The sequence below is a fragment of the Aquarana catesbeiana genome, linkage group LG12, assembly GCF_042186555.1.
Source record: "Aquarana catesbeiana isolate 2022-GZ linkage group LG12, ASM4218655v1, whole genome shotgun sequence".
NCBI lineage: Eukaryota > Metazoa > Chordata > Amphibia > Anura > Ranidae > Aquarana > Aquarana catesbeiana.
The window spans coordinates 200,807,035-200,833,449 of NC_133335.1; the positions used below are offsets into that span (position 1 = coordinate 200,807,035).

At 42.4% G+C, this 26,415-nt stretch overlaps 1 protein-coding gene across 13 annotated transcripts in view; it reads left to right on the forward strand.

Annotated features, from left to right (window-relative positions):
• The window catches only part of PTPRT (protein tyrosine phosphatase receptor type T), a 645,628-nt gene that overhangs the window by 420,830 nt on the left and 198,383 nt on the right, over positions 1–26,415 (forward strand). For 7 of the 13 annotated variants that reach the window (XM_073606476.1, XM_073606478.1, XM_073606484.1 and 4 more), the window contains 4 exons: positions 6,512–6,785; positions 18,480–18,516; positions 22,797–22,853; positions 23,061–23,196. In XM_073606476.1, coding sequence (XP_073462577.1) covers positions 6,512–6,785; positions 18,480–18,516; positions 22,797–22,853; positions 23,061–23,196 — 504 coding nt within the window. The remainder of the gene's footprint in view (positions 1–6,511; positions 6,786–18,479; positions 18,517–22,796; positions 22,854–23,060; positions 23,197–26,415) is intronic. The other 6 variants (XM_073606482.1, XM_073606483.1, XM_073606489.1 and 3 more) reach the window with 1 other exon arrangement.

Below are 26,415 nucleotides of genomic sequence, written 5' to 3' on the forward strand. Positions count from 1 at the left end.
TACAGCAACTGTATGATAAGGATAATCAGATTCTCACTAAATATTCTGTGAATATTTGAAGAACATTATTTTCGGCTAAAGAAAAACAGTTCTCAAAATCACTCTATGACTAAAGGCTGAGTGTTCCAGAGGTTACTATGGTTCTCTTATGCATATTTATCTGGATTTAATAAACCACTCAAGAGCAGCAATTAGGCTTGCAGTGTCCTTCCCTCCATTGTTACTGTATGAGTCAGGCTGGAAACGGGCTGGACCAGCACTCAGTTGGCTTTTTGTGCTGGTGGAGCTTAAGCGGCTATTATTGCTATTACTTTAAAAAAGCTATTAGGGGCTGATGAGCTATGACTCCTAAACCTACCTAAATGGCACAGGTTGTCACATTGCAGCCATTGCTGTGTGTTTTAAAGAGGGCCTGTCAGTTTTAGAATACCTTATTAATCACTTACATAAAGGTTTTTGTACATTTTCCAAGGTTTTTGTACATTTTATAATATACTTTATTTGCCAAATATGTTATTTGCAGAGGTACTTATTTCCTACTATTTTCTCCCAACTCTCTTACCAAATCTGTTACCTCTATTTCATTAGGAAGCATGGAAAAATTTTTTGTTTTTGTTTTTTTGAGGGTTTTCAGCTAAAATAATGTTTTTACTGTGTTGTTAAAGGCTGAACCTCCTTAAAGTGGTTGTAAACCCTCTCCTATACCCAGTGAAGTGAACAGCCTCAGATGATACACAGAGATGAAAAAATATCTCCCTACATAAGTTTTACATGTATATCTGTTGTATTTCCCTTTCTATACTGTTTGGAAAGTGCAGCTCATGTTAGAAATCTTCCTTCCTCTTTCAGCAGTGGGTGGGGAGTCTGGGCTTACACTGTGTGAGAGCTGATTGGAGGAAAGCCCACACACACACACACACACACACACACACACACACACACACACACACACACACACACACACACACACACTCCACATAGGCAGAGGAACGAAGTAGACATGTGCACAGCCAAAAAATTTGTTCATTTTCGTTTTCGTTTCATTAGTTTATTATTTTTTTTTTTGTTTTTCGGGTCATTCGTTATGATCGCCATTCGTGAATTCGTTCATTCGTAAATTCGTAAATGCGTTCATTCGTACATTCGTAAATTCAAACATTCGTTCACTCATTCATTCGTTCATTCGTTCATTCGTACATTCGTACATTTTTACATTTGTACATTCGTAAATTCGTACATTCGTAAATTCGTAAAATCGTACATTTGTAAATTAGAAAATTCGGAAATTTGTAAATTCGAAGTTTGAAAATCCAAAAACCCGAAAATTCAAAAATCTGAGATAGTAACTAACTATTAAATTATAGGTATTGTAATTTCCTTTCAAATTTGACTGTCAGTGAACGTAACAAATACGAATTTATCCTGAAGTTACGAATTATCCAAAATGAAAGCTGCATCTAAACAAATGGAACGGAACAAATTAATAATAAATAATAATAATAAAACGTTGTTATTATTATTATTATTGTTATTTATTATTATTAATTCATTACGTTCCATTCCATTTTTTCGGATCATTCATAACTTCAGATAAATTTGTATGTGTTACGTTCACTAACAGCCAAATTTGAAAGGAAATTACAATACCTATAATTTAAAAGTTACTAGTAATTACTAATAGTTAAGTTATTATTAGTTAACTATTATTTCAGATTTCCGAATTTTCGAATTTACAAATTTACGAATTCACTAATTTACTAATGTACGGATGTACGAATTTACGAATGTCCAATTTTATCGAATTTACGAATATTCGGAAAACATTCGTTAAACGAGTTTTCGTTAATTCGTTAAAAAACGAATTTGGAACGAAACGAATTGCACATGCCTAGAACGAAGGGACAGGCAGAGCTGTAGTCTGAATAGACAAGCTCTCTGCTTATCTACCTCTAAGCTCCCTCCCCGACACAAATTTTCAGCTACTGTTATTTCATGTGACAGAGAGCTTGTCAGAAGTGACTCTGCTGATAACAGAGGAACTGAGAAGCAGAAAGAAATGACACTTAGAGCTTTGGAGAGAGATAAGTAAACACTACAGAGATATGTGCTTAGGTCAAATTTCATGAATGGAGTTTACAACCACTTTAACTTATGGGTTGAGCTCCACACTTAGGCCTAAGCTTTGTTGCCCACCATTCCTTGCCCTTGAGAAGGCCTCTGTGGCCAGCAAGGGTGCTTCGTTTAAATAAGGTGTTAGTTAGTGAGCGGAGTCCAGCTCTTGAGGCTTTGGCTCAGCCTAGAAGTAAAGCTAGTCATTTTTTGGGGGGAAAAAAGTAAAGGCAAGAGCACAAGGGCTCAAGAACAAAGTTTTAATGGCTTTAAAAAAAGCCATAAAAAAGTTTAAAATGACTGGCAGGTTCACTTTTAGTTATTATTAATGCTTTTCTCTACAGCTTTAGTTACATTGCTTAGGCTCGGTTCACAGTGCTGCAAAATGGGATCCGATTTTTGACACCCCAATTCACAAGGCATGTCAAATTCAATGTATCCCTGTGAGAACCGCCTTAACTGATACTACACAAGTCGCTCCACAGCAGTGTGAACTGAGCCTTATGCCGCGTACACACAAGCGGACTTTCCGGCAGAAAAGGGTTTGACGGAACAAATCCGTCAGACATTCCGATCGTGTGTGGGCTTCATCTAACCTTTTTTTGTCGAAAAATCTGACAGACTTTAGAAATAGAACATGTTTCAAATCTTTCCGACGGACTCAATTCCTATCGAAAAAAAAGTTCGTCTGTATGCTAGTCCGACAGACCGAAAATGACGCAAGGGCAGCTATTGGCTACTGGCTATTGAACTTCGTTTTCTAGTCCAGTCGTATGTCATCACATTTGAAACAATTGGACTTTGGTGGGATCATGTGTAGGCAAGTCCGTTTCGACGGAACTCCGTCGAAAAGTCCTTCGGAGTTCAGTCTGACGAGAAGTCCGCTCGTGTGTACGCGGCATTACTTGTAATGAAGTCCCATGATGTGCAGGCTGCTGGATTCTGTAGAAATCTTCACTGCAGCGCTGCCCTGTCCTCTTCCTGCCATTGAAATTCCAGCGCTGTGGGGGCCAACAGCTTTGGGTATCTGGGCACTGAAGAAGATCCCCTCCTGCCCTTTTCTCCATTGAGAAAAGTCCTGCTACACAATATGTGAATAATGGAAGAGTCTAATCAGTCACAGAATTCTCTCCCCTTTTCACACATCGTGCTACAGGCAGTGAAAGAACTTTTCCCCATAGAGGAGCGGGCGCAAAGGGGTTAGAAAATGTCTTGCAGGTTTATTTTAAAGTTTCTAGCAGGCAGGAGGCAGCTTTTCTAGTTTAAAAGAGTGTTGACTACTCTAGGTATGTCAAATTCTGTATTCTTCTAATAAAAACTTTCTACAAACTTTCTACAACTCACTGTTCATGCTATTATACCACCAAATGTATACATAACCATTTTCAGCAGGGGTTTCCTGAGACATGAGAATAATTTCAGAGGTTCCCCTAGAATAAAGGGGAAGGCCTATGATGGCTAAAGGTTTTGCAGTGAATAATAGAATGTGTTTTGTACCTTCTAAGACCAACAGGATTATCTGTTTCTGTTTTAACCACTTCAGCCCAGGAAGATTTTACCCCCTTTCTGACCCGAGCACTTTTTACAATTTGGCACTGCGTTCGCTTTAACTGACAATTGCGCAGTCATGCAATGCTGTACCCAAACTAAATTTGCGTACTTTTTTTCCCACAAATAGAGCTTTCTTTTGGTGGTATTTGATCACCTCTGCGTTTTTTGTTGTTGCGCTATAAACAAAAAAGAGCGACAATTTTGAAAAAAATAACAATATTTTTTACTTTTTGCTATAATAAATATCCCCCAATTTAAAAAAAAAAAAAAACAAATCTCTTCATCAATTTAGGTCAATATATATTCTTCTAAATATTTTTGGTAAAAAAATCACAATTGGCATTTATACAGCGATCAGTGCTATAAATATGCACTGATTACTGTGTAAATGTCACTGGTAGGGAAGGGGGTTAACACTAGGGGACGATCAAGGGATTAAATGTGTGTTCCCTAGATGTGTTCTAACTGTGAGGGGATAGGACTGACTGGGGGAGGAGAAATATTGTTGTTCCTACTTAGTAGGATCAAACTATATGTCTCCTCTCCCCTGACAGAACAGGTATTTGTGTTTACACACACACAAATCCCCATGCTGGCTCTCGTGCACACGATCGGACCCGCCTGGCCACGCGCATCTCGTCTCCCGCCATGCAGCACGCGCGCGCCCTCTGGCGGCTCTTAAAGGGGACCCCGTACGGGGTTTCGTGCAGTGGTGCCATTGTGCCGCAGTAAAAGTACGTGAGCCAGTCGGGAACCAGTTAAGGAATGTTTTGTGTTAATTTAAGTTGTTGAATTGTTAATAAAAGGCTGCGATGGCCATTTTTACTCCATTTGTGGTTTGGTCTCCTTTCATTTACATAAAATAAGAGGTGGGGGGCTGAGTTTTGGGAGTATGGCCTAGCGGTCATTTGCTAGAGTTAGGGAACATCTATTCTACACTAGTCAAGGGGAAGAGTAAAAATATGCCTTTTCTAGCAATTTGAGATACGCATATAACTTTAGTTGCCTATATACAGTGCTTGAAAAAGTATTCATACCCCTTGAAATTTTCCACATTTTATCACGTTACAACCAAAAACGTAAATGTATTTTTTTGGGACTTTATGTGATAGACCAACACAAAGTGGCACATAATTGTGAAGTGGAAGGGAAATGATAAATGGTTTTCAATTTTTTTTACAAATAAATATGTGAAAAGTGTGGTGTGCATTTGTATTCAGCCCCCCTGAGTCAATACTTTGTAGAACCACCTTTCGCTGCAATTACAGCTGCAAGTCTTTTTGGGGATGTCTCTACCAGGTTTGCACATATAAAGTGTGACATTTTCACCCATTCTTCTTTGCAAAATAGCTCAAGCTCTGTCAGATTGGATGGAGAGTGTCTGTGAACAGTCTTGCCACATATTCTCAATTGAATTTAGGTCTGGACTTTGACTGGGCCATTCTAACACATGAATATGCTTTGATCTAAACCATTCAGTTGTAGCTCTGGCTGTATGTTTAGGATCTTTGTCCTGCTGGAAAGTGAACCTCCGCCCCAGTCTCAAGTCTTTTGCAGATTCTAACAGATTTCCTTCTAAGATTGACCTGTACCTGACCCCATCCATCTTCCAATCAACTATGACCAGCTTCCCTGTCCCTACTTAGGAAAACAACCCCACAACATGATGCTGCCACCACCATGTTTCACGGTGGGGATGGTGTGTTCAGGGTGATGTGTAGTGTTAGTTTTCTGCCACTCATAGCATTTTGTTTTTAGGCCAAAAAGTTCAATTTTGGTCTCATCTGACCAGATCACCTTTTTCCATATATTTACTGTGTCCCCCACATGGCTTCTCGCAAACTCTAAACGGGACTTCTTATGGCTTTCTTTCAACAATAGCTTCTTCTTGCCACTCTTCCATAAAGGCCAGATTTGTGGAGAGCACGACTAATAGTTGTCCTGTGGACAGATTCTCCCATCTGAGCTGTGGATCTCTGCAACGTCTCCAGAGTTACCATGGGCCTCTTGGCTGCTTCTCTGATTAATGCTCTCCTTGCCCGGCCTGTCAGTTTAGGTGGACGGCCATGTCTTGGTAGGTTTTAAGTTGTGCCATACTCTTTCCATTTTCTGATGATGGATTGAACCGTGCTATGTGAGATGTTCAAAGCTTGGGATATTTTATATAACCTACTGTAACCCTGCTTTAAACTTTTTCACAACTTTATCCCTGACCTGTCTGGTGTGTTCCTTGGCCTTTATAATGCTGTTTGTTCACTAAGGTTCTCTAACAAACTTCTGAGGGCTTCACAGAACTGCTGTATTTATACTGAGAATAAATTACACGCAGGTGGACTCTATTTACTAATTAGGTGACTTCTGAAGGCAATTGGTTCCACTTGATTTGTATTAGGGGTATCAGAGTAAAGGGGGCTGAATACAAATGCACGCCACACTTTTCAAATATTTATTTGTAAAAAATTTTGAAAACCATTTATCATTTTCCTTCCACTTCACAATTATGTGTCACTTTGTGTTGGTCTATCATATAAAATTCCAATAAAATACATTTACGTTTTTGGTTGTACCATGACAAAATGTGGAAAATGTAAAGTCGTATGAATACTTTTTCAAGGCACTGTATCTGTATCTATTGACTGCTTTGACATGCAGATTGCACTAAAGATATTATGCATTTTTTCATCCTATGTTCAATTGAATTACCATATTTTTTGTTAGGTTTATTTTAATGAGCCCTTTTTCTATTTTCTTTAAAGCTTTGCCGGATAACTATATATTATACCTCTGTATTGCCTGTTCTTCTAGTAACTCCCATTACCTTCATTGTTCTTTTCTCTTTTTGGTCCGGTAGTGTATACCAACTGGTAGTAAAGGAGGAACGAGCACAGAGATCTGGGCGGGCCGCTGATGCCAGTGGATGTTTTCCTGTGCCTGTGAGTTATCGAAACGCTTCAGTCATGGAATCCCCCCATTACTTTGCCGCAGAACTAAAACCTACACAGCTAGCAGCCACTCAGCCCTTTACTGTGGGAGACAACAGGACCTACAACGGCTATTGGAACCCACCTCTATCACCTATGAAAAGCTACAGTATATACTTCCAGGCCCTGAGCTCTGCTAATGGGGTACGTGCATGATGAAAAATTTTAATCTTGCTTAGAAGGCATTCCAAGCTGCAGTTTTGAAGCGAGTGAATTACTCCATAGGAACCAAATCCAGTTTAAGGACCAGAGGGGGCAAGCCTTAGGCAGGGACTACTACTGTGGCCATCTGTGCAATAAACTTGGATTACAGTTATGTCATCTGCCTTTCTTTCTCCTCAGAGTTTGTTTGCTAAAATCCAATCAGTGAAATATGTTATGCTATGCTATGCTATGGAATACTACACTTTCACATGGCGTTCTTCTAATGATATGAGGTTAAGTATCTTTAATTTAAGTGGAAATCCAGGCAAACACCTAGATACCCAGTTTAAAGCCTTATTCTGGATATTTTTTTTTAAGAATCATTGGCAGAAGTTCCAAATATTTCCTGTCCTGATAGGAAGTAAGGGGAAATGTCCCAAATAAAGACACATACAGCAATAACCTGATGGAGGCTCTTCCCCATCAAAAACAGCAGGATATCCTTGAGCCACACAGTGGTATAGTGGTTAGCACTCCTACTTTACATCTCTAGGGTCATTGGTTCAAATCCTATGCACAAAAATTAGAAATAGATCAAACCAGGAACTATTGGATTGCACTATGGACACTTGTAAACTCTAATCATACAGCAATGCCACGTCCAAGTTATTCTATACATATAACCAAAAGATGATTGAACTGCAGTTCATGGATTTTTTGGGCACAACCAGACAAAGAAAAATACAAAACTTTATACTTTATGCAATACAATAAAAACTTAAAACCTAACCTTAACTTAAAACCTTCAGGTAAAAAACATAGTAGCATTCTGCACCCTATGTCACTGAGGGTGGTGGCCTAGTTCAAATCCAATAATCTGTTGATTACAGACCAAAAATAAAAATAATGAAATTAGTGGAGGGCTCCACCAACCCTTGACATAAAACTCAACATGTTTTGCGTGTTCTTCTTCTTCGGAAGCAGATATCCCAATATCCCAGGTGTAGTATATCACACAAGAAAGTGTAAACAAAAGGCCAAGGTCCATGTAATATCAAACATCAGATAGATGTATAGTTTAATTTACACATAGGTATAGGAAGTTGCCCTTGTGAAAGATCCATTTGTTCCAAAGTAAGCGACAACATACATCACAGCCCGCCCCCTGGGAGCCACAGGTAAATGTCAGGCAAATGGGAAAAGAGCAAAAAAGGGGACTAAACTGTCCGTAAAAGACTTTGTGAGCACTAGTGCCAATATAGAGGACCACCAAAGGCAAAGTTACAGACAGGCCATAGGTAGAGGTCAATTGTAAGGCTCTCAATAGATCCTGTATTATTATTATTATTATTATACAGGATTTATATAGCGCCGACAGTTTACGCAGCGCTTTACAACATTAGGGCAGACAGTACAATTACAATACAATTAATTACAGGAGGAATCAGAGAGCCCTGCTCGTTAGAGCTTACAATCTAGGAGGGAGGGTCAAGTTATACAAAAGGGTAATAGCTGTGGGGGATGAGCTAATGGAGAAAATAGTGTGGTTGTTAGATGGAGGCAGGATAGGCTTCTCTGAAGAGGAAAGCTTTCAGGGATCGCCTAAAAATGGATAAATTTGGAGACAGTTTGACAGATTGGGGTAGGGAATTCCAGAGGATGGGCGAGGCTCGGGAGAAGTCCTGGAGGTGGATGTGGGAAGAGGTGATGAGGGAGCTAGAGAGCAGGAGGTCTTGGAAAGGGAACGGAGAGGGCGATTAGGTTGGTATTTTGAGACTAGGCTAGTGATGTAGCTGGGGGCAGAGTTGTGGATGGCTTTTTAACTTATTGTTAGTATTTTGAATTTAATTTGTTGGGCGAGTGGCAGCCAATGGAGGGATTGGCAGACAGGGGTAGCAGACACTGAGCGGTTTGTAAGGTGGATGAGTCTGGCAGCAGCATTCATGATGGACTGAAGGGGGGATAGTCTATTTAAAGTTAAGCCAATGAGGAGGGAGTTGCAGTAGTCGAGGCGAGAGATAACCAGGGAGTGAATCAGGAGCTGTGGTTTCATTGGTTAGAAAGGGACATTGTTTAGAGATGTTGTGGAGGTTGAGGCGGCAAGCTTTGGAAAGTGATTGGATGTGGGGCCGAAAGGAGAGTTCATAATCCAGGATAACATCTAGCACGCTGACATATGGGGATGGGTGGATGGTTGTGCCACTGCTCTTGACAAACAAGTCAGGGGAAGAGGCACGTTGGGGAGGAAATATTATAAGCTTGGTTTTGGACAAGTTGAGTTTGAGGAAGTGGTGTGACATTCATACAGATATGTCGGTTAGTAGGTTAGTGATGCGCGAGGAGACTGATAGAGTGAGTTGAGGGGTAGAGAGATAGATTTGTGTGTCGTCAGCGTAGAAATGGTATTGAAAGCCGTGAGAGGCTATCAGCTGACCCAGGGAAGAGGTGTAGATTGAAAATAAAAGAGGTCCAAGAACAGAACCTTGGGGGACCACGACAGAGAAGGGAAGAGGAGTGGAGGAAGTAGAATTGTAAGTGACACTGAAGGTGCGTTCTAATAGGTAGGATGAGAGCCACTGAAGAGCACAGTCACGGAGACCGAGGGAGTAAAGTTTTTTGAGGAGGAGGGGGTGGTCAACCGTGTCAAAGGCAGCCGAAAGGTCCAGAAGTAGGAGTACAGAATAGTGTCCGTTGGGTTTTGCAGTTAGTAGGTCATTTTTGAGTTTTTAAAGAGCAGTTTCTGTGGAGTTTTGAGGGCGAAATCCAGATTGAAGGGGATCAAGAAGGTTGTTCTTAATGAGGTGGCCACTCAGTTGGTTGTAAACCAGGTATTCAAGGAGTTTAGAGGAAAAGGAGATAGGGCGTAGGTTGTTAAGATTGGTAGGGTCCAAGGACGGCTTTTTAAGTTTGGGGGTGACCAGTGCATGTTTTAGAGCATTGGGGAAGATGCCAGAGGTGAGGGAGAAATTGAAGATGTGGGTTAGAGATAGTAGGATGGAGTCAGAGGGCGACCGTAGCATTTGAGAGGGAATAGGGTCCAGGGAACAGGTGGTTAGGTGGGCGATAGAAAGGAGTTTAGCAACTTCGTCTGTAGTAGCAGATTTGAATAAGGGGAGTGTCAGTTGTACCTGTTGACATGGGGTCTTAACTGTAGGAGATACCTGTAGAATGGAGAATTCATCAAGGATTGTATCAATCTTGTTTTTAACGTGATTAGCGATCTCCAGGGCAGTGAGTGAGTCAGTGGGTGGAGGCGGTGGAGGACAAAGTAGAGAGTTCCATAAGGGTCACTTACCAAATCCTATGCACCACAATAACTGCTTAGAGTTTGCATGTTCGTGTGTTATTTACTCCCACACTCTAAAGACATGTTAGTAGGTTAATTGGCCCTAGTATGCATACATGTGAGGTATGGACCTCAGATTGCAAGCTCTTGTGGGCAGAGACTGATGTGAATCTACAATATACAATGTCTGTAAAAGTGCTGCATAAATTGTGGGTGTTATATAAGGACCTATAATAATAATTTTCTTGGCATTGTGGTCTAAATGCATATATGTTTATTGATTTTTTTTCTAGCTAAGGGGTTTGTCTTTTGGCTTAGTCACTCTTGTGATTTACACAACTCTGCCACACTCCATGGTCAAGAAGATCACTCTGCTGCTTCAGCGTCACTACTTCCTGGTTCAGCTTTAGGCCCTTTACACCATAGTGCAATTTTGCCTACATCTGCTGTCACACCGTAATGCATGACAATAGAAATCATGTTCTTCTCCTATGGTACCCATTCACATCAGTGCAGCATGGTGCAGTGCCATTTTTTTAAAAGATGCAGGTGTTTAATTTGGTGGCACACAATGGTTGGTGGTGACCTCAATGGAAGCATGCATGTGCATTTTTGACACATTTTTCAGTATGTGCTTTTTTGAAGGGTTTTGTGCTTAAGAACCTTCTCCTACAAAAATAAAAGTGCATGAAGCATGGAAATGCATTAAAAACATGTAGGGAAGGGTCAAGCTCCCTTGTGCTTGGCTAGCGTAGGTAGCAGCCTTGCCTTCCCTAATCTTTCCTGGGCCAGGGCCTCTATCTGTTCCTGGCCCCCTACCACTATCCTCGGTGCAGGGGTGGTGGCCGAAGAATGAACCGCTCCACCTGTCTGGCTGAGCTAACTACCCCCGCTCTCCCAGGTGAACTTGATGGGTTCCACTCTCACTCTGGATCTGCTGCCCTGTCTTCATCCATCATTAATTCCTTTCACACTTCTCCAGGTGTTGGTTGAGAGCCATATTGACAAATAGATACGCACAGTGGCTAGACTCCCCAACAGAAATTCTTTACTAGACTATTGACTTGATGCTATACAGTCTATGTTAAGAAAGTTACAGTTCAGAAAACAATGGCTGTTCAACAATTACAGTGAATAGCAAGGTAGCTGAGGCATTTGGCTGGCATGGGGGAGATGGCTGCACCTGGGCCAAGGTCAACAAACCATTATACATGTACTTCCTCTGTGTCCCCTGGGGCACCCAGCATTGCTCAGGAATGTCCCATGTAATAGATAAGCCACACATGACCTCTCTCCTACTCCAAGCCTCCCCCCCCCCACCTCTTGGGGGCGAGACCTGTTGGGTTCTACTTTTTCTTCTTTCTTCTTCTTCTACTTCCTCTTCCTTCTCTCTTCTTCTTTCGTCTTCTTCTTCCTTCTCTCTTTTTCTTTCTTCTCCTTCTTCTTCCTCTTCCTTCTCTCTTCTTCTTTCTTCTTCTTCTTCCTTCTATCTTCTTCTTTCTTCTTCTTCCTCTTCCTTCTCTCTTCTACTTCTTTCTTCTTCATCTTTCTTCTTTCTTTATTCATCTTCTTTCTTCTTCTTCTTCTTCTTCTTCTTCCTTCTTCTTCTTTCTTCTTCTTTCTTCTTCTTTCTTCTTCTTCTTCCTTCTTCTTCTTCCTTCTTCTTCTTTTTCTTCTTCTTCTTTCTTCTTCTTTCGTCTTATTTCTTATTTCATCTTATTTCTTCTTTCATCTTATTTCTTCATTTGTTTTCATCTTTCTTCTTCTTCTTTCTTCCTTCTTCTTCTTTCTTTTTCTTTTCTTCCTGTTCCAGTCCAAGACTGAAAAGCCCCCAGCCACCCTACTACCCATGTACTGAGGACTACCACTCCTCACCAGTAAGGGAGGGATATTCTTAAAAGAGGAACCCTTCCCAATTCCACCCGCTTACAAACATGCTGAAAAAACACAAGGTTATACAGCAGCATTTGTGTGAACCTAGGCATACTTCCTCCTGACTCTCTTTCCTGCTCATTGAACAGAGAGGAGGAGGATGCTGATTCTGTGTCCAATGAGCAGCCAGGAGGTGGGGAGGTGACACAGAAAGCCACTTATCTGAACCAGGAAATAAGTGTGTCATTTGCCCGAATAAGCACTATGCAAGACTGGCTGAACTAGAATTAAAAATGATTTGGCCAGTAAAACGGTTAACACATAGGATTTTAAACTGTGTATTTATTACCTTGCCTGGAGTTCTGTTTTAATGTGCAGATCGTACATACATGATCAATAAAAAAATAAATAAATAAAAATAATAATAAAAATAACAATAAAACAAAACAAATAATGATCTGATTATAGCTGTCATTTTAGAATCTGTGTGGAAATGGAATACAAACATCTCATTAGCTGTTGTGCATTGTAACACATTTTTGCACATTGTATGTTATTATTCTGCATGCAGACAGTTTTCATTAGCATTGAGGAGCTGACATGTCACTCTTTGTTAAACAGTAGCCAAAGCATAGTAGATATTGTAAATGCACCCAGTATTTCTTTGTACATGTTACACATATTTAGAAGGCGGAGGAGGGCACGGTGTCTCCTAGTATATGTTATTCTGTCAGTGCATCATATGGGAAGTGCGATGTTACACTTATCAAAGACATGACAGCAGCCTACAACAACATAAGCCTTTGTAGTATGACTAATTGACGTAGATGTAGTTTCTGAATATAAGCTAATGAGGGACTGAAGCAAAATAACATAAGCTGTCTATGTGTCTGTGCTTAGGCTCATTAATGTTTTTGTCAAAGATACACTCTGATAAAATGTTGACATTTATAGTAGACATAAGGGACACAGTATATACCCCGAGGTTTTTTTTCTTTTTAACCTCCTGACAGCGCTGTGCTTGGTGAAAACTCTGTGTTTTCAGAACATTTAGGCCTCATGTACACAGGAGTTAGAAAAACAAGCTGCAAAGCCACTACCAACTCTAGGAAAAATCTGTAAAAACACGCTTTTAGTAGCTTTTTGCATTGGCGTTAATGTGTGTTAAGCCGCGTTAACTTTTTAGCACCGTTCCTCTGCCTATATTCAAAATCAACGGTTCCCCATTAAAGCTGTCTACTGATCCAACTTTCAGCCCATTGATTTGAATAATTGTTGCATCCAAGCTGGACCATAATGATCCGACTTGTGGTGCGACTTGTGTTTTGAGGATCTTGAAAGGGAACCCCATGCCAAAATAAATATTAAAAAATGGCGTGCCCCCCCCCCCAAGATCCATACTAGGCCCTTTGAGTATGGTATGGATCTTGAAAGGGAACCCCACGCAAAAAATTAAATAAAAATGGCATGCCCCAACCCCCCTCCCCCCATCCGTACCAGACCCTTATCCAAGCATGCAGCCCGGCAGGTCAGGAAATCAAATCAATGGGCTGAAAGTCAGATCAGTAGAGAAAAAGACCAAAGAAAAAGTGAAATCATAGATGAGGAACTTGCAAGAGTCGAATTAAATAATTAAATACTATTTATTGAAAAAGCTCACTATAAACACCAATCCAAAAATATCGTGAAAACACAGGTACCATCACCATTAAAAAGACAAGACAGTCATGTGCAGACACAGATGGCCACCTATCACATCAACCACTCGCATGTAACATGTGAAGTCATTCAAAATAAATAAACATGAATGGTTTCAAAGTAAGAGGTACAAAACATTGCTGGAAGTCCTTATGGTAAAAAGGAGGGGCAGCAGATGATAAACAGTAAAAATTGGTTTGATGGTGAGTGGTTGTGACGACAGATCCGATCAACACTATATAGTGATCTGGAGGGCAGAAATAACCAGGGAGGGGGAGAGAGTGGTGAAGGGCCACGGTGGAAAGGCCCTGGATGGAGGGATGTATGGATGACTCAGCAGCGGCCTCAGAGCACAGGTGTGTGCAAACTTAAGGGATCGGGGTCTCTCTAGGCCGGGAATGGCTCACAAGACTGGAGGCTGGAAGGTGTAGGTGGAAGATGCAGGCAACTAAAGTTGGAGGAGCGGGGCTAGGCTGTGTGGCTGACTATGTGGAACGGATGCCGGGTAGTAGACACTGGGGATAACTGAGGATAACAGTCCCGGATCAGGGATGCAAAGAGGTAAGATCTCACCCAGTGTTGACTGCCGTCCACGTCAGGGAAGGAAGTTAAAGCTGTCACCGTCTCCTGCTTGTAAAGTGCCTTGTTGCTGGTAGTTCAATCCTGCAGAGGATCATCCGGAGTGTGCCTCCATCATTAGTAGCAGATGGGCAGTGAGGGGAGGTAAGCTCAAGTAGTTGCTGCGGGTAAGGTCCGAATGGCTAATGCTGCAGATTTCCCCTCGTATGGTTTCTGCATGAGGATACAGACAGCCGCTTAATTTGCGGGTCAGTGTGATCGGAGCTGGTGGGCGGGTCTGTTGGTCAGCAGATACGCTACAGACAGCGTGATGACGTCATGCTGACGCGTTTCATCCGTAGATCGGATTTCATCAGAGCATGCGCAGTAGCAAACATCATTCACTTAAATAGTATTGAGACGGGACCACGTGAACTTCCGCGTCTTGTTACCAAGGCTACCACGCCGTTCACTGACAGCCATACACATAGAGAAAACATAAGTCATGACTAAAAGGGCGGGTCCATAAGTGCAAACAAAACTAAGGGAAAGGGGGGGATAGGGAAGGGGGGGGGGGAAGGGAAAACAACATAAATAGATAACAAGGCGGAACAAGACTAGCGAGAAAAAGAAAAATACAGAGAAAGCAGAAGATAATAAATAAGGAAATCAAGGGGTATTTGGAAGGGATCCAGGGCAATGTGATTATTGATGGAGGCTAAGGACAGGAAACTCTGACCATCAGGAGAAGATGTGGAATCATGACCGCTGGTGTATTTATGGAGTAAGAAATACACCAAGGTTGCACTCATTATTTAACCCTTGGGAGTGCATACTTTTAGTATTGTATATCCACATCTTCTCCTTCTGGTACAGAATCCTGTCGAAATCACCCCTTCTCTGGGGGAGATTGAGCCTATAGATACCTTTAAAGGTAAGCCCCTTGGGGTTACCCCCGTGTGCTTGTATAAAATGTAATGGAATGGGTCGCTCATCATCCTTAGCCAGGATGCTCTGAATGTGCTCACCCAATCTAACCCTCAGTGGGCTCTTGGTTTTACCAACATAATGTTTCCCGCAGGGGCAGGTGAGCATATAAATCACCCTTGTTGTATTGCAGTTTATAAAGTTGTTAATTTTGAAGAGTTTTTTACCCTCAGAGTCAGTAAATGTATCTGTACGTTCAACATACTTGCAAACTGAACAGCGACCACACCTAAACATGCCCTTCAGGGGTGGAAGTTGTGTCAGTCAGTTAGGGGTAGGAGATCTTTGATACTCGGAGTGTATAAGGCTGTTTTTTAGATTTTTAGAGCGCCGGGCTGTTAAGAGGGGTCTGGTACCTACAATTTTGCCCAAAGTGGGCGACTCAGAAAGGATATGCCAGTGTTGATTAAGTATAGTCCTAACTTGGTCCCACTGGGCACCAAATTTGGTGATGATCCTTGGGGGCCCTTGCAATTCTGAAATTTTGGGATCTTTTTTCTTCTTCGTGAGGAGGGTTAGCCGGTCTGTCTGAGTAGCTCTCCTTCTGGCCTCCCTGATACAGGAATGAGAATAGCCTCTTTCCCTGAATCTTTTATATAGATCTTTGGACTCAGCAATAAAGTCGTCTTGATCAGAGCAGTTTCTTCGGGCCCTGAGAAATTGGCCTACAGGAATAGCCCTGATCAGGGATTTGGGGTGATCACTAGATGCCTGAAGGAGGGTATTTGCTGCTGTGGACTTTCTAAAAGTCTTGGTCTTAATCAGACCGTTATCAATGTAAATCATTCGATCAAGGAATGAAAGACAGTGGGGATGAAAGGTGTAGGTAAGTCTGATGTTTCTGTCGTTAGAATTTAACTCATTCATGAAAGTATGTAGCTCGTGTACCGAGCCTCCCCAAATCATAAGAACATCATCAATGTACCTCAGCCACGTGGCACAGTGGCTGAGGTACAATGACGAGGGATATACCAGATCTTCCTCCCACATGCCTAAATATAGGCATGCGTATGAGGGCGCCCAAGGTGCTCCCATTGAAGTCCCCCTTATTTGCTGGTAAAAGGTTCCCAAAAACTGGAAGCAATTATGTTCAAGTAAAAAGGTAAGAATTTCGCTTATGAATTCATTCTGCTGTCCATGGGATGGGAACCTCCGCTCGAGAAAGAATTGTACTGCACGTAATCCCCAGGAGTGTGGTATTGAGGTGTACAACGATTCAACATCAATCCCCACTAGTAAGGCCCCAGGTGGCATAGCCAGAGCATCCAGTCGCCGCAGCACATCCATAGTGTCTTGCACAAATGAAGGCAAATCAGGGACAAGGTCCTTAATGAGGGCGTCAATGAATTTGCCAACTTTTTCAAGAGGCCCATTGACAGCGGACACTATGGGTCTGCCGGGTGGATTCTGCAGAGAGAGCTTTCATAGGGAACCACTGATTTTAAATAGAGGCAGAGAAACCCTGCTAAAAGCTAACGCGGCTAAACGTGCATTAACATCAATGCAAATAGCTACTAAAAGCGTGTTTTTACAGCTTTTTCCTAGCGTTGGTAGTGGCTTTGAAGCTGTTTTTTTCAAACGATGTTTACATGAGGCCTTAGGCTAAGTTTACATGTGTGGCTAAATTGCCATATCTCTGAAAAGCAATCCATTTTGCGTGCAGTTGTGGCGCATCCCCATTTGCTTGAATGGGTCACGTTTTTTGCAACCGCAGTAGGTGAACACCCCCCGTCCACTGCCTTTGCATCTTAAAGTGAAAGCCTAAGTCTAACTATTCCTTAAAGTTGAACTCCAGTTTTTGATATACTTTACATAGTTTGTTTGTGAGGGGCCCGATAAAGGCAAGCCAAGGGCCACATCAGAGTTTGGAGACCACTGGTGTAGACAATGGTGGAGGCATGGCATCAGTGCTAGGGTCTATCGCTGATGTAACCTCATGGCAGTAGCCATCATTTTAAAACTGCATGAAGAAAGCCTAAAGCTTTCAGTTCTGACTTATTTTGCAGCACCAGCCTCACAGCAGGTGAAATCGTTGTTGGTGACATCAAATACCCAGCTTGAGATGAGTGGTTGATAAAGATTTTGTGGAATGAACATAGAGAGAGTAGTAGTATACAGGGAGTTCCAGACAAAGATATCACCTTAAAGAAAAAAAAAATATTTTTATTTTACAGATTTGGTCTCTATGGGACAAAGTATGTGTAGTCATTTGTCCTATGGTTCTAAGTGCTTTCTAGTTAACCCTAGTTATGGTACGGACCTGCCCCCCGCCCCTCCTACTGCGACAACAGCTTTGAAGGAGATATATTGGCGAACAGACATGCACAGAGGCCAGACTCCTCAACAGAACTTCTTTACTAGAGTATTGAATTGATGCTATACAGTCAATTTTAAGAAAATCACAGCTCAGAAAACAATGGCTGTTCAACAATTACAGTGAATTGCAAGGTAGTTGAGGCGGTTGGCTGGCATGGGGGATATGACTGCACCAGGGCCAAGGTCAACAGAACATTATACATGTACTTTCTCTCTGTCCCCTGGGGCACCCAGCAATGCTCAGGAATGTCCCATTTGAAGGACATGGTTGTTAATAATCAACCTAATAAATGTGTTGTGAGATCAGCCGTGGCAGGAGAAGAGGGGGGCAGGTGGGTGCTAATAACTAAGGGTAAAAACATGGGACAATGGACTACATGTACTTTGTCCCATAGGGGACAGAACTAGAAAAAAAATTCTCGTGGTAGATCTTCTTTAAAAAAAAGAAGATGACGAATATGTGTAGGGTAATACATCAGAGCCTTGGGGGGGGGCTAAACCATTTACTTGCACCCTCTGCAGTCTATGTCTACTGCTGATAGGTAGCGTAAAAGATGGTACAATGTCACCTCCATTACCGTCTTGTGGTTTTTCATATAACAGAAAGCCTTGTATAATAATATACGGAAAGGCCGGCTGCTTGTAAGCAGAAGCAGCAGGCCCCATGCCCTTCTGTTGTCTACTTTTCTCAACAAATATCTATCCTGCTCACCTTTACTTTTCTGCTTCTGTGAATGAGAAATTGGGAAGTGAAAATTGTCATGGTGTGGTGTGAAATTACAAGCACCAGGTAATTACTTGAAATGTAAGATCAAGTGAACAGTTCTTCCTTTTCCAAGAACATTTCTGTGTACTCAAAACATAATCCAGGCGCTCTGTGAAGCAGGGGCCGCCCGTTGCAAGAATAGCTTTTTCCAACACCGATAAAGCCGTCTAATGAGTTTGCGCTGATTGTCTTGTTTTCTTTGGTTTTACAGGAAACTAAAATCAGCTGCGTCCGCTTGGCCTCCAAAGGTGAGACTTTTTTTTTATATAAGCGGAGGGGATGGTGAAATGATAGCAACATTATTATATACTTCTAGCTTGGGTTTGACCAGAGAAAAATTTAAAGGGGATGTATAGCCTTAACAATGATTGTTAGATAAATGTTAGCATAAATGTTTTAAAAAAGCTTGTTTTTTTAATTATTTTTTAATATGGATATGTACATAGGGCAGCCATGTTTCCTCATTTTATACTCAGACTCTGCTTCCCCCTTTGCAATTTTACGCAACAGTTTTTTTGTTCTTTTTCACAATACAAGTCTATGGCCCTGATTTGCTAGCTTAACTAAGCACATGATTTCATATCAATGAAACAAAGGGCCAGTTTACTGTCCTTCAGCCTTTAATGAGTGGTGGTCAGTGGGAGTAAACAATACCCCATCCTTGGTTCTAGTTTGAGGGAAAATGTCCCATTGTTAGTATTTAAAGGAGGTGTAGTGTCCTAACATTGGTGTCAGTGGAATAATTAGTGCCAGTGTCAGTGGGAGGAATAGTGCCCCATCATTGGTATCAGTGGGAGGAATAGTGCCCCATCATTGGTGTCTGTGGGAGGAATAGTGCCCTATCATTGGTATCAGTGGGAGGAATAGTGCCCCATCATTGGTGTCAGTGGGAGGAATAGTGCTCCATCATTGGTGTCTGTGGGAGGAATAGTGCCCTATCATTGGTGTCTGTGGGAGGAATGGTGCCACAAGGAACAAATAAAGGCAAGCAAAGGGCCACACCTGGCCTGGAGGATGCAGTTTGAAGACCACTACTCTAGAAGCTGTAATAGAAATCGCTGCTACAGTGATTTCAACTAGCTTCTGGGTCCCGTGCTAAGCTGATGCCCTGCAACATTGTGAATATAGCAGGTCTTCTGGTCAGCACGGGTGCCGATCAGAGATCACCTTGCATTTTCTCAATGAGTGCAAAGCTTTCTCTGATCGGAGGAGATAGGGTGGTGATGTCATGCTGTCCACCTCATCCAATCTGTGAATTCCTTGCATTCATTGAGAAATGCAAAGCATTCACTGGATGGTGCCTGTGCCAAGTGGGCAACCTGCTGTGTTAAAAATGCAGCAGGGAAGCCGCTCGGGATCAGACCCGGAAGCTAGTGGAGATTGCATTGAAGGGTATGATCATCTAGAGAGGTTTTTGCTGAGTCAGACCTATAGCTCTACAGTCGGCAAAGCTCATGCCCCCCAATGATTTTAGATTACTGGCTCTGACTGAGCATGTTAGACCTCTACACGTCTTCCACATAGATCAAAACTGATTTAAAACCAAAACTTCTGTTGGGCTTTAAATAACTTAATCCCAACTGACCTCCCTTCATGTACTTACTTTACCCCTTTTTACTTACTTAGATCAATGGGCACCCATTAAAGGAAGTGTGACCTATATTGAGCTGGGCTACACTCAAGTCCTCTTATTAGCCAATAGTGCTCTATTGTAGTGTACACATGGGCTATTCTCTAATGACCCTAATAGAAAAGCTATTGCCCCTTCAGAGGAAGCCTGTTGTATAGAATATGACACTGCTACTTTCATCTTTGATGCAATAATTCCGCTGAGTGCTGCAGATCTGAAGGGATGCTGAGGATACAGATAGGGGATATTTCAAAACTGGAGCAGCCAAAATATGGAGGAGCCAACCAATCAGCTTCTATCTTTCATTTTCACAGCCTAATTGAACAAGCTGAAGATAGAAGATGATTGGTAGAGACAACCTCAGTACTAGGGATGATCATGTGATTATAATTAAAGCAAAACCTCCCACTAACAACACATTTTGTAAGATTTTTGCAAATGCATAGCCTGCCCTATCTAAATATCTACCAAAATGAAGCACTTAAAAATCTGAAATAACAAGCCTTGCTGAAAAAAAATCTTTGTAATTTAAATAGATGACCTGGAAAGATCTTTTTTTCCTCAACAAAGCTGAAGTTGCACTTTGAAAATTGATGTTGAAGATCGTATATGTGATATATGCCTATTAGAAGTTTCTTAACAATAAACAAACCAAAAGTGTTGGAAGACAGTAGTGACCTTTAACAGCCCATAAAGAGCTTAATGTCAGTTTTTTAAATCATCTCAAGATTGTGATTTATTCCATATAGGCCAGGCAGTTTTGAACCATATGAAGTTGTTCTTTTCTGACAAAGAGGTTTTTTTAGATATGAGTCCAGGGAAATAGTGCAACCAGAGCTGAATTTTTCTCAAGACACTCATTGACCGACACCTAGGGTGGGTGCTGCCCTAACGCAATGAATGTAAATTAATGTGCAGCACACCACATAAATGTAAACCTGGCCCTATGGCTTTATTTTAGCAAGAGAACAGTAGGGGGAATGTTGAGAGGAGTCAGAAGACTCTTTATAGTTCAGGAAACATGAAATCATCTCTCCTTTTTTGTTTCGTGGCCTCTACCAGTGTTTGCCAACCTTAGAGATACCAGGGTCCAGTAAAGTATTTCAAAACCTTCTATACCCCAACAGTAAAAAAAAAAAAAAGTTTACACCTATCCAACACAAGTATTGAAATGCAAAATATGATGTTTGGTAGTCAGTAAGAAGAAGAACACTCCGGATTAAAGTGGTTGTTAACCCACAGTTCACATTTCACATCATCGACTTTGTTTAATAATGTAATCTGCCCTTTGTTTTATAAAAACAATGCAGCTATATACCTGATTTCAAAGCACCGATCGGCGCTCATGTGACCAGCTGCTTCTCTCCTCTCTTGGCCTGACAGCTGCAGCGGGTGGGGCCAGGAGGGGAGGAGGAGAGAGGCGGTCCGGTCACATGAGTGCCGGAAGGCGCCCTGAAATCAGGTATATAGCTGCATTTTTATAAAAAACACAGATGCGGGGCAGATTACATTATTTAACAGAGAGGATGGCGTGAATCACGAACTGGTGGCACGGACACATAGCTGACAGGCAGGGAGGGGAGGGGGGGGCGAGAGGAGAGGAGAGCTGCTGATGACAAAAGCACGTAAACTGACCACGATGTCAGGGCTCACCATGGTCACTTTACAGGGGGGGGCAGAACCAAGCAGGATCAGCCAGGTATTTCAAATAACACAGGGGGCCAAATTACACAGCACAAGCACTGTGCTGTATAACATGCTTCAAAGGAACAGGATCCATTTTTTCTTTAGGTAACAAACGCTTTAGGTTTTTAGTAGGAGGAGAAGATGAAGGAAAAATATAGGGGGCTTTGAAATGTGCTAGGGAAGGCACTTCGGGGGATAGGGACACTGTGGGAAACTGTGGGGGGGCTGGAGACTCTGTAGCAGGCCGGGGGTGCTATGGGAGGCTGGACAACACTGTAGGGGATTGGAGGGACTGTGGAGGCTCTCAGGGAGCTTGGGGGGCATTGTAATGGGTTGAGGGGCACTGCATGCTCCTGTGGGATATTCTAGGGCACTATGGGATGTTGGTGGGCACTGTGGGAGGTTAGGGGATCTACATCTGGCTTAAGGTTCTCAGGGAACTGGGGGGCACAGTATGGGCTGAATGCAGCAGATATACCAACCTCCCCCCCCCCTCCCCAGCTTACTTCAGATCTGCTGACAGTATGTGCACACTTATTGGAAAAAAATTCCTTTCTCTCCATCACATGATCATGGAGGGGAAGTATGTAATTTCACTCCCTGTTGGGGATGGAAGGTCTGCAGTTACACTGCATCAAGTGAAACATTCATTCAATGCCTGGTGCTGAAACACACACTTTCAAGAACAGAGTGCCCACTGCTACTCTGCAACCTTGGCAATAGGGAGGGGACACTGTAACTGTCCTCCTTGTCTGGAACAGGGGAGTTTGCAGCCCGGAGTTTGCAGTGCTTAATAACCACTGGTCTGCCCTGTTGAAAAGTAGTTCCGTATATAAAAATGAATCGATGCAGCCTCCAATAGCACAATTTAGCATTGAGTTTTAAATAGTTTTAAATAGTTTGAAATAATGATGCAAGCAGCAGAGTCTTTACTCAGGTGGGAGTATGACATCATGGTGTCTAAAATTAGTTCTGAAATGAACAAGGGGTTCTGCTTTCATTGAATGAGCAGTAGCTTTCTGATTGTGGGGTATCCTGCCTTAACCTTTTTTTTGAATGTCCATATTAGCCCCCGGCCTTCCTAAAAGTATCGTCCAACTATGAGGGATTCTGTTAAATGTCCATCAATAGGTCAATGTTTCCCCTTCAATTCTTACTATGTTTTCCTCTCCCGCATGCCTGCAAATGGGATCATTCCCTTTTGCTTCTTAGCGGTTACCACCGACTATCTTCCCATCACCCGCAACCCCCCAAGCCAGCTATTCACAGGTGACTATGCGTCCTTCTGTGACCACTATTACTCTTCCTAATTGGCCCACATGGACCATGCAACCATTTGGAGTTCCCATTTGTATTTGCGGATGAACCACTTTAACCTCTTCACTGCCAGAGACAGTTTTGTATACCTACGAGGACATTTAAGGCCTTTTTTGAAAAGTAAACTAAGGCATGACCTCCCCTTTCTTTCTCTTAAAGGGGCCTCCACACAGAATACCAACACGGTGGAGCCGGAGAAGCCAGCTGACAGTACGGTGCAGACTGCCGGGGTGATTGCAGGGATGCTGATGTTCATAATTATACTGCTTGGAGCCATGATGACCATCAAAAGAAGGTTAGCATGTGATTCATAGGTGGACTTTTATTTAGATTGTGGTGAATCTCTGGCAGAGAAGAGGTTACAACTCATATACGGGGAGGTCAAAAAGTTCATAGAGTGACATAGAATTAAACAAAACAAACTATTTGAGCCTGTTTTTTTCACCATGGTCTCCTTGGATTTGATTGCATTTGTCACAGATGCCATCAAGGCTCTAAGGTACAGGGTCCATTTGTAAAGAAATTTCCTCTCGGTTCTCGAAAAATGTGCTGACCAAAAAAAATCAGTTCATTGTCAACAGAAAATTTATTTTTCATAAAGCCTCTCTCAGATGTTTCAGCAAAGTCATATCTGCTGCATTGGCCCAAACTTTTGGTGGAAAGGTTCCGTCAAATTTCCTTATATTGCATCATTTATACTGTATACTGGTACCCATCGTACCATCATAAAATGAATTCTCAAAGAAGCCTATAACCTAAACACTGTCCATTAGCGATGACATTTGGAGACAGCCTGATGATAAATGTGGACCCATAAAATATAAGGCAAAGGTCACAAGTTGCTACAAATGATTCTATGAACTTAATGATCACTCTTCATCATTCAATCAAGTTCTCTAAAATCCAACTCCCCTTTCTGATATATTTGACATTCAAACCTTTGAGAGAAATCAAATGAACTTTGTAAAGTAGAACTACAGTCAAAAGTTTTTTTTTTTAGTTTTGGATAGAGTGGTGAATTGTTTGATCCTGTCTTAGGTTACTGGTCACTGCTTGGGTTTTAATCTCACTTTAGCCACAGTGACACCCACGGCATTGTTCAATACGAATGGGCGAACGGTTCGGCCCAAGCATAAGTTCGGGCCGAACTTTCATTGTTCGGGCATTTGGCGAATAGCTGAATAAACGGGTCCTTTCGACCATTTGTTCGCCCCCCCCCCCGAACCGACCACAATGCATTGCGGCGCTGAACAGTGCATTGCAAGCCCTAAATTGGCTGAAGCAGTGAAAGATTCAGCCAATCAGGGCACAGAGCACTGTCAGAGTCATGATTGGACACTATCATCATGACTTTATCCAATCATGGCTCATTCTCGCCCCACAGTTTAAAAGTATTCTTTCAATGGCAGCCATTTTCAGTGTGATTCCGGCGTGGAGAGAGATAGTACAGGACTCTGTTCAGTGCTATTAGTTAGTGTGCTATACTGTGCTATTTTGCTTCAATTGTCAGTGTAGAATATTAGCTTAGTGTCAGTCTAGGCATAGTGTGAGTGTAGTGAGGAGGACCATCATTCAGGTTTGCATAGTGTGCAGCTAGAGTAGGGACAGCTTAGATAGTTTTAGTATAGTGTAGTGAGACCGTGTCAGTAATCTTGACATTAGTTTATAGCTAGAGTAGGGACAGTTCAGATAGCATCAGTGTAGTGACGGTTGAACACCATCTATTTGATTGCGTTACTGCCAGTTTAACGCCATTTACTTCTGTGTCCGTTACTGCCAGTTAAATGGGATTTACTTCTGTGTGCGTTACTGGCAGTTTAACGCCATATTGTTTTGTGTGCGTTAATGCCAGTTTAACGCTATATAGTTTTGCGTGTGTTACGGCCAGTTTAATGCCATATAGTTCTGTGTGCGTTACTGCCAGTTTAACACCATATCGTTTTGTGTGCGTTACTGCCAGTTTAACGCCATATAGTTTTGCGTGCGTTACTGCCAGTTTAACGCCATATCATTTTGTGTGTCTTACTGCCTGTTTAACGCCATATAGTTTTGTGTGCGTTACTGCCAGTTTAACGCCATATATTTCTGTGCGTCACTATACTTTTGGTGCATTATATTGCAGTATATTATAGTGTATACGTGGAGTGTGTCTGTGTAGTGTGAGTACTAAGAGAATTAAAGTGCACCAAACACCTCTTTACATTGATTAAAGTGCATCTACGTGCAGATTTCAACTTCTTCTTTACATTTGCTTATAAGCACCGCCCCCTCCCAATAATGTCTGGGAGGACAAGGAGAGGCAGACGTTCCCTTGACACTGTAAGGGGGCCAGCAACAAATGTGTCCACAGGCAAAGGTGGACGTAGTGGTCAGTCCTCAGGCAGGGCATCATTTCCTTTGTTTATTGAGTTTGCCCGTGCTATCCAGCCACAGCATGCAGAGGAGGTGGTGGACTGGCTTACTAAACCTTCCTCATCCTCCTCATCTTCTGTCACGCAAGCAGAGCCCCAACATCAGCCATTGAGGAGTCAGCTGAGTTATTTGACCACAGCGTCAGCCACTTGCACCTTGATAATACCCAGCCATTACTGGATTCAGATGTTGGTTCTGAGGTTGAGGATGACAGGAACATGATCTTAGAGAGAGGGAGGAACACTGTAGACAAATTGGTATTCATGTTCCCCAAGCCGCAGCGTATTGCCAAGTTGCCTCCAGTGATAATGATGAAGATGGAGGAGATGGAGATGGAGATGATGATGATGAGGTCACTGATGCAACTTAGGTGCCAGATAGAGCAGAGGAGGAAACTGAAGGTGAGGCGGCACAACCCCAAGGAGGCCAACATCAAGAAAGAGTAGAGAGCAGCCACCCTATTCCATCAAATTCTGCAGCTGTTATCTCCCGGCCCACTCCCCAAAGGTCAGCTGTCTGGGCCTTTTTCAGCACATCTGCAGCAGATCGCACTGTTGCTATCTGCAAACTGTGTCTCAGGCACAAACACCTGGCAAAAACACCAACCATTTGGGTACCACATGCTTAACAAAGTATTTTGTTCTCAGAACTCATCCCGTCCCCACAGAGAGTGCAGAAGATAAAATCTCTTGAGGACACGTTAAAGAGGATTTTATTGAACGTTTTTCCTGACTCCAGTAGGTACAGTGCCGTGGAAAACGTAGTTTTGAGTCTTCTTTTGGTCAAGAGAGGAGTGTTGGAGAAGGTGTCTGCCTAAGTGAGGCATTTTGGAATTTTTTTTTAGTCCTCGCCGCCCAGGGCTGCCAGGTTTCACATCCCATAGGCAGCTTCTGCATCACATGGTGAACAATTACCTTGGGGCCAAAACAGAGATGGAGAGCTTTCCGGCTGACGATCCACTGACTTACTGGGTCATGAGAATAGACCACTGGCCAGAACTTGCCCAGTATGCTATTGAGTTGTTGGGCTGCCCTGCATCCAGCGTGCTTTCAGAACAGGCATTCAATGCTGCAGGAGGTTTCGTTACTGATCATAGAACGCG